Here is a 12,813-nt window from a genome sequence, read left to right as displayed (position 1 = left end):
AGGTTTTTTTAATTGACAAAAGACTTGAACAGGCACTTAAAGAAAGAAAATATGGGGACTTCCCTGGTGGCGCAGTGGTTAAGAATCTGCCTGCCAGTGCAGGGGACACGGGTTCAATCCCTGGTCCAGGAAGATCCCACATGCCTCGGAGCAACTAAGCCCGTGTGCCACAACTACTGAGCCTGCACGCCACTACTACTGAAGCCCACATGCCTAGAGCCCGTGCTCTGCAACAAGAGAAGCCACCGCAATGAGAAGCCCGCACACCGCAACAAAGAGTAGCTCCTGCTCGGCGTAACTAGAGAAAGCCCGCGCACAGCAACAAAGACCCAGTGCAGCCAAAAATTAATTAATTAATTTTTTAAAAAAGTATAGTACAAATGTTTAAAAAAAAAAAGAAAGAAAATATGACAAACCAATGGGCCTATAAAAAGATATACAACATGTAATAAGTCATCCAGGAAACGCAAATTAAAACCAGAATGAGAGAGAGCCAACCATAGGCTATGCTTAAGAAACCACCTTAAACATAATAATATAGGCAGGTTAGAAGTAGAAGGGTGGGAAAAGATACACCATTCAAAACATATTAATATCAGACAAAGTATACTTCAGAAGAAGGAAAATTACTGGGAATAAAGTGGTACATTACATGATAAAATGGACAATTCACCAAGAAGATGTAACAATCCTAAATGTGTATACACCTAACATCAGAGCTTCAAAATACATGCAGTAAAAATGGATAGAACTGAAAGGAGAAATGGGCAAAGCCACAATCATAATTGGAGACTTTAATACTTCTCTCTACAGTACTGTAGAACAAGTAGACAGAAGATTAGTAAGAATATAAGAGAACAGAATAACACCATGAACAAACTGGATCTAATTAACATTTGTACAACAGTTCACCCCCAAAGAGGAAAGTACGCATTCTTTTTAGTGCATATGGAACATTCAGCAAAATAGATGGTCCTGAGCAGATTTAGAAGAATTGAAATCATACGATGTACGGTCTTTGATCACGTGTGATTGAATTAGAAATCAGAAAGATAACTGGAAAAATCCTTAAATACTTGGAAATTAAACAACAGATTTCTCAAGAATCAATGGGTTAAAAGAACATTTCAAGGGAAATTAGGAAATATTTTGAACTGAGCAAAAAAATGAAAATGCAGCATAGTATTTGTGGGATGTTAGCGAAAGCATTGCTTAGAGGGAGATTTGTAGCACCAGAAAAGAATTCTCAATTCCATAGTCCACCTCCTGAGGGGGTGATGCTTGCCTTGAGATCTGAGCGGTGAACAGGCCGTAAGGAGGTGAAGAGAAAAGCGGACAAGGGGAGTGTGTACCCGGCTGAAGGAGCAGCACGGGCCAGGGCCTTGGCAGGAAAGCACTTGGGAAGGGGAGCCAGGGGGCTGAGTGGGGGGAGCAAGAGGAAGTGTAGGGCGGGATGAAGCAGGAGATACAGCGTAAGATGTTGTAAGCCATGATGTAGGGAGTTTTGTCTTTACCCTAAAAGCGGGGAAAGTCATTGGAGGTAGGACATGACTTAGACGTATGTTTGGGGATGATTTCTGGCTCCTCTCTGGAGATGGATTGAAGGTGGGGCGGGGGTCAGAAGGATCTGAGTAGACCACTTGGGGGCTATGTCACAGTCTGGTGGTCAAAGGGCAGCAAGTGTCGCCTCAGGAAAACGAAATCTGGAGCCATTTTGCCTGGAATTAACCCTGGCTCTGCCAGCTGGGTGTGGGACGCTGACCAAATGACTCGACCTTGCTCTCTGTCTCATGTGCATCCCTTAGGGTCGATGTGAGGACTAAATGAGTTAATGTAAGTAAAGCACTTAGGCCAATACATGGAACATCATAAGTTGACCAGATGAGAGATGACGATGGTAACTTAGATTAGGGAAGTAGAGATGAGAGCTGTGGCCAGAGGGATATTTAGGAGGCAAAACCCAACACAGTTTGGTTGGTGGTGGGTTGGATGTGGCAGGTGAGGTAGAGTGGGACGCCAAGCATGACGCGAGGTCTTTGACTTCCACATCGGGGTGGATGGTGGTGACGTGCAGTGAGATAGAGAACACTGATAGATATCTTTCCTTCTGCTGAGTGTACTTCTAACTCGCAGCATGAGGAAGGTACCTTTCTTTCATCTGCACTGGGGGTAAATAAATGAACCTGTGTTACTGTAAGGGTCTTTCCTTCCTTCTACATGCTCTGCGCAAGATCACTGCCAAAAACGAGCCAGTAGGTGTCGCCCGTGACCAAGAAAAGATGAATTGCCTTCTTTTTCCCAGATCTGGTTCCACACTTTTTGCTGTACCTCTCGCTATTCTCATACGTGACAACATAAAACAAAGATTAGAATTTTATTTTGAATAATATATCAAAATAGTAGAAGTTATTTTATATAAAAATAATATAAGTTAGTTTATGAAACAAATTTATGCCAAATTTTCCAAATCGAGGAGTTAGAGAACATATTTAGTAGTTACACACTCATGCTATTTACTTAAGAATACTTCTTTAATAAGCCTAAGCCAAGTTACAAATAAAAAGCATTATTACTAAAACTAGTTAATGAGACACTAATTCCAATAATGACTGAGTAAGCTCCTCTCCGAATAACTTGCCCAGTGATGAGAACTGTAAATTCTGGGTAATATCTGAAAAGCAACTCCCTCAGGGCTCTGAAAAGCATCCCAAAGCAGGCAGGTCCTGGAGGGGCATCTTTAACTCTTGAGTCTGCTGTTTTATTTTTTCTCTTTGTTCCCTCTTTTTTCATTCCTCTGTTTTATTTTTTTCTGTCTTCCTATGTGTTACCTGAACATTTTTTAGAACTCTATTCTGAATTGTCTGCCGTGTTGTTGAGTGGATCTCTTTGTATAGCTTTTGGTGTGACTTTATACCTACATAACTTCCCATAGTTGGCTAGTGTCAACATTCCAGTTGAAGTGACATTAGGAACCTTACCTCCCTTTAAACCTCTTTACCCTCCCTGCTTTCTAATTGTCTTAAATATCTCCTCTACATACATTGAGAACCACATCACACAGTGTTATAATTTTCCTTCAACCGTCAAGCATAATTTAGAAAACTTAAGAGAAACCTCTCATATTTACCCTTGTTTTTACTCTTTCCATTGTTCTTCCTTCCTTCCTGATATTCAGAGATTTCTTCTTTTATCATGTTTTTTTCTATTTAGAGAACTTCCTTTAACCATTCTTTAAGGGTAGGTCTGCAGGCTACAAATTCTCTTAGTTTTTCTTTATCTGAGAATGCCTGTTTCCCCTTTATTCCTGAAGGATATTTTCACTAGCTATACAATTCTAGCTTGGCAATTCTTTTCTTTAAGCACTCAAAAAATATTGTTCCATTTCCTTCTGGCCTCTGTCTGATGAGAATTGGGTTTTCCCTATGAGTGAATCTAGGTGGTGTTTTTCTCTCATTGCTTTCAAGATAATTGTGTTTAGTTTTTAGAAGTTTATGTACTTTGTCATGGATTTCTTGGGTTTAACCTGTTTAGGATTTTCTCAGCTTTTTAAACTGTAGGTTTATGTCTTTTGCCAAATTTGGGGATTTTTCAGCCATTATTTTCTCAAATACTTTTCCAGCTCCAAACTCCCCTCTCCTCTGGGACTCCGATGACATGAATGTTAGTTAGATCTTTTGTTATAATCCCACGGGTTCCTGAGGCTCTGATCATTTTTTCCCATCTCTTCTATCTCAGTTGTTCAGACTGCATAGTTTCTGTTTTCCTATCTTCAAGTTCACTGATTCTTTTCTCTTCTATTCTGTGGTTGAGTCTATTCAGTGACTTGTGTAGGTATGTGTGTGTGTCTGTTTTTAATCTTGGTTATTGTATTTTTCAGTTCTAGAATTTCCATTAGGATCTCCTTTATCTTTCATTTTTTTGTTGAGATTTCCTTATTTCTTTCTTGAGCCTTTGTATTTCTTTCTATGTTTTAAATTTCTTTTAAGCATCTCCATAGTTGTTTATTGAAACATTTTTAGATGGCTGCTTTAAAATGCTTGTCAAATAATTCCAATATCTGTGTCATCTCATATTGGTATCTTTTGATACCAATCTCATTCAAGTTGAGATTTTCCTGGTACTTGGTATAATGAATGATTTTTTTCTTTTTTTTATTGTATCCTGGACATTTTGAGTGTTTGGAGTCTCTGGATCTTAGTAAGTTTAACTTCTATTTTAGCAGGCCTCTGACACCATCACTGCCAGGTGAGAATGGAAGTCCAGATTCCCCACTTGGCCTCTGCCCACACCCCTGGGGGTAGGTGTGCCTCCTTACTTTTGGGCCCTAATGGAAGTTCAGGCTCCTCTCTAGGCCTCCAGAGACAGCACTCACTGTGTCATTCCTCAGGACCTATGACCCCTAGCCAGCCCACTTTCCTGTCTCCATTCTGGACATTACAAGAAGATAAAAAATAAGGTTTCTGAATTTCATTGTGTTAAATTTTCCATCCAAAAAAGAACTGTAAACAAATGATGAACTCTAGCTAATGATATGCATACTAATGTATTTAGAGAAAAGTTTACTTATGTCTGCAAGTTTGCAGTGTATCAAAAAATTAGGTGAATTGATGGATGGACAGAAGGTATATGTGATAAAGCAAGTATAGTAAAATATTGATGGCAGAATCTAGGTGATAAGCTTATGGGTGTTCACTATAAGTTTCTTTTAACTTGTCTGGTGTATTTGACACATTTCATAATTAACCACCATTGTATGTTTCATCCTTAAAAATTGATTGAAAACCCTTAAGAACTCAGTAAGAAATAATACATCAACCAATTGTATTAGTTTTGCCAATAATAAAAGAAATAGAAAACAAGTGTAAATCTCACATTTAGACTCTTATCTTAGAACGTTACAATCTTCCAATTTGTTTTTTCTTTTCCTTTTACATGTATTTTATACCACAATCTGACTTTTACTGGAATTAGCAATATTTGTTAAATTAGTAACTATTTCAAATACATAGAAACATGCAGAAAAAAACATAACAGCTACCCATGGCCTTGTCACTTAGTTCTGTTGAAGCCTCTCGGTTTGCAATATGTAAATGTTTAGCCTACCTACTTGGCTGTAGATTATTCTCATAAATCTAAAATCACTGTATTTCTTTCTCCTAACACACCAAAGATACTAACGTGCTTTAGCTACCTACTGCCCCATCTTGTCATCGTTGCCTAGAAGTTTTTGGTTTTTTTTTTTAATGCAAACAAATCGTTTTTTTAAAAACAAATAAATATGTAATTACGTATAGTGACATATTTTGTTAATATCTATGCTCAGGGTTGTTTCTTGTATTGTTAGTATTTGATTTCTTTGTGTGTCCTTAGAAGCACATTTTATGCAGAAGATAGTTTACCCTTCCCCCCCACAAGCCAAGCCCCACCAATCTAATGGTGTCATGGTTGCTACCAGCAATACTACCCCCACCTCCAAACTCCAGTCCAGAACCAGATCTTACAGTGGAGTTTAGCGTTCTTGATCTAAGGTGATGTCAGGGACATCCCCGATTCATTAAAAGGTTCCCTTGTTTACTTGGCTCTGATCCTGGTGTCATGGCTCCAACTGTGTCCTCTTGCCTGCTTAGGCTCTTTACTTCCTATGAGGAGGAAGGTTGGCCACCATCTTTCTTCCACCCTACTGGCTTCAAGCAATAAGGCTGTCTCTGTTCCTCTATCACGTGTTGAGTACCATTAGCCTCTGTAACATACAAATCCGGCTCCTTGTCACCACATCCCGCTCTAGACTCAGAGCCCAGGAGACCCCCAGTTTTAGTCTCACCCTATTCTTTGTTTTGCTCTTCTGTTTATGGGCCATTGAAATATTCATCTCACTTTTGAGTCCTCCTCTGTCTTTTTAAGTGTCACTGCTTTATGTTTGGAGCAGAGCAGCTGTGTTGAAGCATAAATTCATCTTGAGCAGAAGTCCTTATGCATTCTTTTGTTTGTTTATTTTTAAAATATTTATTTATTTATTTGGCTGCGCCAGGTCTTAGTTGCGGCACATGGGATCTTCGTTGCGGCACGCGGGATGTTTTAGTTGCAGCATGCGGAATATTTCGTTGTGGCATGCGGGATCTAGTTCCCTGACAAGGGACCGAACCCGGGCCCACTGCATTGGGAGCTCGGAGTCTTAACTGCTGGACCACCTGGGAAGTCCCCCTTATGCATTCTTCTTTCTTTTTTTTTTTTTTTTTTTAATTATTTAATTAATTAATTATTTATTTTATTTTTTTATTTTTGGCTGTGCTGGGTCCTCGCCTCTGTGCGAGGGTCCTCTCTAGCTGCGGCAAGCGGGGGCCACTCCTCATCGTGGTGCGCGGGCCTCTCACTATCGCGGCCTCTCCCGTTGCGGAGCACAGGCTCCAGACGCGCAGGCTCAGCAGTTGGGGCTCACGGGCCTAGTTGCTCCGCGGCATGTGGGATCTTCCCAGACCAGGGCCCGAACCCGTGTCCCCTGCATTGGCAGGCAGACTCTCAACCACTGCACCACCAGGGAAGCCCCCCCTTATGCATTCTTGATGCAGTTTGCTAAGTGGAAAAATCTCTAAAATTTTGAATCCTTGATTACTCCATCCTTATGCTCTGAGCCAGTCATTCACCCTCTCTCGAGGCAGTTTTCTCAAATGTATAATGAGATGTTTGGACTAAGTCCTTTTTAGCTCTCAGAGTCAGTAACTCAAGAAAGATGTAAAATTATCAAGCAGAAGAAGTTATTCCTCAATCAAAATCAGCATTCTCCAGGTTGAGAAGATAAAAGCAGAGATCGTATGAGATCTCAATTTCAATGATTGCAAAGGAATTCTTAGATATTAGAAGTGGGGAACACTTCTTGAAAAACCAAGAAGGACCTTAGAATAAATAAAATGCAGTCTTAGATTAGACACCAGATAGTAATCAAAAGGAGTTTGTACTCCAAGAGCCCAGTCTGAGAATATATATCATTTTAGAAAGGGTTTAAATAAATTCATTTATATTAGTTGTGGAAGGAAATGGAGACTTTCTCTGTGGAAAACAACTTAGCTGCCCATAAGATCCTCCTAGTTGCCTACCAATAGCGACACAGAGGGCAGTGAATTGAATTTGACCTCATAGGACACGTTCAGGATGATTTCTAATTATTTTTAAAGCTTAGTTTTAGAAATGCTATACTAAAATATTTTTATCTAAAATAAAAATTGTATATTATCTATGCTTCTGGAAAATGTCAGTTTTGGTCATAACTTTATAGAATTTGAACTCTTTGTTTTCTTTTTTTTTTTTTTTTTTTTACAGTTTTTGCTCCTTTTGTATTCTATTGATTTGTGTATATTATAGGACTAACTTCTTGCAATAGCATTTTATAAGAGATTAAATTCCAGGAAAAATATACTTTATGGGCCTAGGGATCTTGAAGAAAACTGTAACCGTATATCTGAGCTGGTAGCAGTGTCTGTCTTGATGACAGGGTAATGGATTGCACATAAAATGCTCTTGTGGGTCATATTTCTTAAAAGGTCGTTCATACCTAAAATTTCTCTGAATTTTCTGGTTAATCTAGCTCATATATTAAGTATTTCACTTAATACAATTGATCACTAGTGCAAAGATCTGAGTCTGAATTCATTTATCAGTTCTTTCGTTGTGTTATAAGTGCTGTAACACTTGTTTTTTTGTTAATCGTTTTAAATGTTATGTATGTATAATACTTGATGTAAAAAGAAAAAAGAATTACAGAATTACACAAAGTAAGAAATAAAATATCCCCCTCTCCCTCTGCCCAACTGTTAACTGTTTGAGACATGGAAGTGGTAATGTTTCAAAGAGCTTTCTACAATATGATTTCAAATGGGAAAATCTCATTTCAGGTTCTGAGCAACATTCATACAGTCAGGGCCACATGGCAACCTAAGAAACCCAAAACATGGACCTTTTCTCCCCAGGTAAGTAATCTGCTTACTTGTGAATGGAAGTAAGCAGAATGGAATGAAACATGAACTTTTTTTACCTGATAAGTATTATATGATTAATTTCTAAGGCAAGATTGTCAAAGTGTATTCCTGAAATAATGTATTTGTATTTAACACAGAATATATGGGGCCAGATCTGAATCTTTAGATTAATGTTCTTTGAGGACTTTGATAACAATTACTCATGTTTCTGACTCACCAAAGTTATAATGCCTATGAATCATCTCATTCAATGGATCACAGGGTTTAATTCTAGAAAATTCCCTCTGATGAAAAATGAAAACAGAAAGAGAAAACTTAGGAAATGTTTTTCAAAAATGCAATCTCCAACTGTGCTCATGGGAGTTGTGCTTTCTTCAGATAAAATCAAGGGTGACGCCTAGGGAACTGGTCATTACACCCAGGGACTGTCAAGGCTGGGACAAACAAAGGCTGGAATGAGGTTAAGTGGCTTGAAACCACCGAGTCAGTGCCACATAGATGCCAGTGGAGACAAAGATATCTTTATGTTCTTTTAATAATGTTAATTTTCTACAGTTCTATTTACTTTACTTTTTTCCTACCTCCAGAGTTTCATTACTTCCCTCCCACAGCTAACTCCCTTATGTCACTGCCCCTGAGAACCCTTCATTAACCTTCCCCTATTGCATCAGAAGATCTTACAGCAAGATAGAGGTTCACTGAGAGGACACAGCATGTGGAGGAGGCCCGGCCACCTCACCTGTGGGCTGTGTGTCCACACTTGTCTACCACACGACTCCTACAAGTCCAGTTTGATCTCCTAAGCATCCTACTGCTTACATTTTTTAAAAATTGTAACAATATAATTGTTCTACTCTTTTTTTAAAAAATTTCCTTTTATTTTATTTTTTTTATGTTTCGGCCACCCCGCGCGGAGTGCGGGATCTTAGTTCCCCGACCAGGGATCGAACCCGTGCCCTCTGCAGGGGAAGGGCAGAGTCTTAACCACTGGACCGCCAGGGAAGTCCCCCTACTGCTTCCATTTTGACACAGTACTTCACAGTTCTGATAGTGCGTCTCTGTGCATGTGACGTGGTTAGGGTAGAATTTTCCAAGGTTTTCCTGGATATAAAGATGAACTGTTTGGAGGGATAAATAATATGTATATGCTGCTTTGTTGAATGAAATTAAGCATCCTTAGGTGTGAGGCATTCTTCCTAGGTACTGCGGGAGCTTACACGTTAGTAGAGAAGACGCATAAACACATATAACACCAATATCCTCTATTTATGGAGCTCTGACCACGTGCCAGGCACTGAAATGGGCCGTTGCGTGCATTTTCTCATTTAATCCTTAGAGTCGCTCTCAGGAGTGGGTGCTGTTGATAACCGTCACATGGGCAGAATGTCATGTCACACAGGCAGCACTTGGGGATCCAAGTGCTGTGGAAGCACAGAGGAGGGTGAAATTAATTCTAGTCCTTAGGCTCAGGGAAGGTTTTATAGACGAGAAACTAAACTTTGAAGGATGGGTAGGATTTTATAGGCAAGGAAGAGGGATCTAGTTGTCCAGGGAGGGCGAATGGCAAGGGCAGAAGGGAAGGAAAGGAAAATTTCCAAGGCATGCCTGAGGAAAGTTGAGCAAGTGTGTGTGCAGTCTACAATTTTAGTTCTGTTTCCAAAGGACAGCGGTTAATATAAATATAAATATCTTATCAGGGAATTTCCTGGTGGTCCAGTGGTTAGGACTCTGCACCTCCACTGCAAGGGGCACGGGTTCGATCCCTGGTTGGGGAACTAGGATCCCGCATGCCATGTGGCACAGCCCCCTGCCAAAAAAATCTTATCATATTTCAAACTATTTTTGTGATACCTCTGAAGACCTTGGTACAGTGCTTGTTTCACATTAGCCTCTGCTCTAAGCAGAGAGTAAGTGAACGTAAAGGTAGTTTTCTTCAACACAAAAATTACATTTTAAAATTTCAAATCATTGGTATAGATGAGTCCAATCCATCTGCTTTTTGTTTCCTTTAAAAGACCTTTATTATGATGCAGCGGTATAAACTATTTATAGATGAATAGAGCTGAACCTTCCCTCCATTTTTAAAAAATTTATTTTATTGAAGTGTAGTTGATTTACAATGTTGTATTAACATCTGCTGTACAGCAAAGTGATTCAGTTACACGTATATATACATTCTTTTTCATATCCTTTTCCATTATGGTTTATGACAGGATATTGAATATAGTTCCCTGTGCTATACAGTAGGACCTCATTGTTTATCCTCCAACCATTTTTCATGTTTATTAGTAATTTTTGTTTTTGGTATCATTTCAGGTTACTGGCATCTTGCCCTGCTTGCTTGATGGTGACTGTTTCATCAGGTCCAATTCTTCTTCTCCAGATCTTGGAATATTATTTGAACTTGGAATTTCTTATATTCGCAATGTATGTCAGTTGAAAGATAAAGCTTTCTAAGGTGTCAGTTAAAGGGGAAGTTTTCCCTTATGTCTGTCTTTAGTAAAATAATTGAGGTTTTTATGTGTAATAGAATTTTAATCTCTTGAGGAATGAGAGTGACAGTGATTCTAATTTTTTTATGATGCTGCTTTTCCAGGAGTGTTTAAAATAAGTGTACTTGTTTACATTTATAGCTTGAGCGAACTCCCGTGCTTTTAAAGAATGAAGGTTGGAAAAACATGAGACCTTGCAGAAAGTGATAAAAGATGCCCAGCGGCTTTGCAGCGCAGGGCTTTAGCTCTGTCCTGGAGGGTCAGAGCGCCCCTAACCTTGTAAATGAGGGTTCTAATGAAGGGACCTGGCAGGGTGGTAATTTTTATAAAGGAAACACCAGAAACTTGGATTAATTTACATCATATAGACTATTGAATCAGTGGGTGTGGGTCTGTGGTAATAATTATGTATTTCCATATATTCCAGTGATAGCTTGATAGGTGTAGTATGTGTGCTTGGCCTCGTGATAACCCAGAGAGCCAATTCTTATTACGTTAATGGTGTAATACCGTCCTTTCATTTCTTTAAGGCAAATTCATCCGTCTGCTGCGGGTGGGTAGGACAGGAGCAGGTCCCCCAGGTGAACCCCAGACGCCTCTGACAATTGACAGTGGGGTTAAGTTCTGAGCAGACGGACCCTTGAATGCTTTAAGCGGCTCATTCCATTTCTTACTGAGACAGAGCCTCCTACTCTCATGTAGTATTGAGGTGATCTGGAATCATCCCACAGCATATTTATGTCACTCAAGAAGCAATAGTGGGCTTCCCTGGTGGCGCAGTGGTTGAGAATCTGCCTGCTAATGCAGGGGACATGGGTTTGAGCCCTGGTCTGGGAAGATCCCACATGCCACAGAGCAGCTAGGCCAGTGAGCCACAATTACTGAGCCTGCGCGTCTGGAGCCTGTGCTCCGCAACAAGAGAGGCCGCGATAGTGAGAGGCCCGCGCACCGCGATGAAGAGTGGCCCCCGCTTGCCGCAACTAGAGAAAGCCCTCGCACAGAAACGAAGACCCAACACAGCTATAAATAAAATAAATAAATAAATAAATAAAAACAAAAAAAACCTGCTACAGTCTAAAAAAAAAAAAAAAAGCGATAGTAGCAGTTGTCGTATCATCAGCTTTAGGGGTTTTTCAGGAGCAATTTAATGAGAGAAGATTTTCACTTTACATCCTGCCTTTACCATCTGGCCTGCAAGTCAAATGGGACTCCACTGGGTTTCACTTTGTTTTCTTGCGAAGAACTTTTTAGTTCTAAAGGCAAATACTAGTTTTATTCCTTTTAGAAGAACTTGGTATGTGCTTATAGATTTGACTGATTCAGACATTAAGTTTCATACACTTTTTTATTTTCTAGTCAACTGGTGAGAGAGGAGAATTAAGTTGTGGCTGGGTGTTTCTTAAACTTTTTGATGCCAGTGGAATTCCTATTCCAGCAAAGTAAGTTGGCTTATATATTCCTTCCAAATGGGTAATCTTGTGGAAATTCATTTTTTAGAATCTAGATACCTCAGGTTTCCAGAGTGTATTAATAACGTTTCAGTAACTTGTGTGGAGAGGGCTTTTAATGTTGATTTTAATGTTCTTTTAGGTAGTATATGAAAACAGCACACATGATCTCATCCTAGCAGGGAAGAATGACACATGTAGCAAAGGTATTTTAAAAGATATTTGCACTGGTTGTCTGCTGAGAATATTCTTTCAGTGATTTCCTGTGGTATTAGTACATTTCACAGTGCTGAAATAGAGCCTGATTCTCGCCAAAGAGTGAGAAAGCTGAGTCTGGGGTCCCCAGGTCCTCCGTGACTCCGCCTTCCTTCCGTAGGTGGTACATGGAAATTGTAGCGACAGCCACTGTAAACAAATTTAAAATTTAAGACCAAAAACAAACATTTGTAATACATTTGCAATATATACATAACAGTCACAAGATTATTATCCCTAATACAAAAAGAGCTTTCAAAAATTAAGAAGAGGACAATCCAAATTTGAAAATGGGTACACACACACAAATCTAAGTCTGGAAGATCAGAAACCCCCAGAAGAGATACAGATGGGCAGTCACTAGGATGATGATTGAGATCCCAGATTTGGAATGGTAAAATTCAGGGCTGTAGCCTGGGCTCTGTCCGTGTAACTGTAAGGTTGTCTGCAAGCCTCAAGTTCCCCCATCTTTAAAATGGGATCATAATAGTTCCCAAGCCCAAAGGTTTAATTCAGATAATGCTCCCCTCTTCCATCTTTACTGATACCGCAGGGGCGGGCGTGACCTCCTTACCACAGGACAGAGGTAAAAGCCCTCCCCTGATGTTACCCCAGTGGGAGGGGGAGGGGCCTGTAGATGTAGAAGCC

General features: G+C 39.8%; 1 protein-coding gene across 6 annotated transcripts in view; it reads left to right on the top strand.

Moving 5' to 3' along the window:
• The window catches only part of NPHP1 (nephrocystin 1), a 101,459-nt gene that overhangs the window by 31,989 nt on the left and 56,657 nt on the right, over positions 1-12,813 (top strand). For all 6 annotated transcript variants that reach the window (XM_028162655.2, XM_007197368.2, XM_028162656.2 and 3 more), the window contains exons 12-14: positions 7,887-7,961; positions 10,287-10,397; positions 11,819-11,901. In XM_028162655.2, the coding sequence (XP_028018456.2) occupies positions 7,887-7,961; positions 10,287-10,397; positions 11,819-11,901 (269 nt within the window). The remainder of the gene's footprint in view (positions 1-7,886; positions 7,962-10,286; positions 10,398-11,818; positions 11,902-12,813) is intronic.

The sequence above is a fragment of the Balaenoptera acutorostrata genome, chromosome 12, assembly GCF_949987535.1.
Source record: "Balaenoptera acutorostrata chromosome 12, mBalAcu1.1, whole genome shotgun sequence".
In the NCBI taxonomy this organism is placed as follows: domain Eukaryota; kingdom Metazoa; phylum Chordata; class Mammalia; order Artiodactyla; family Balaenopteridae; genus Balaenoptera; species Balaenoptera acutorostrata.
Note: the sequence above shows the minus strand (reverse complement) of the source record. Positions and strands in the feature narration are given on the sequence as shown.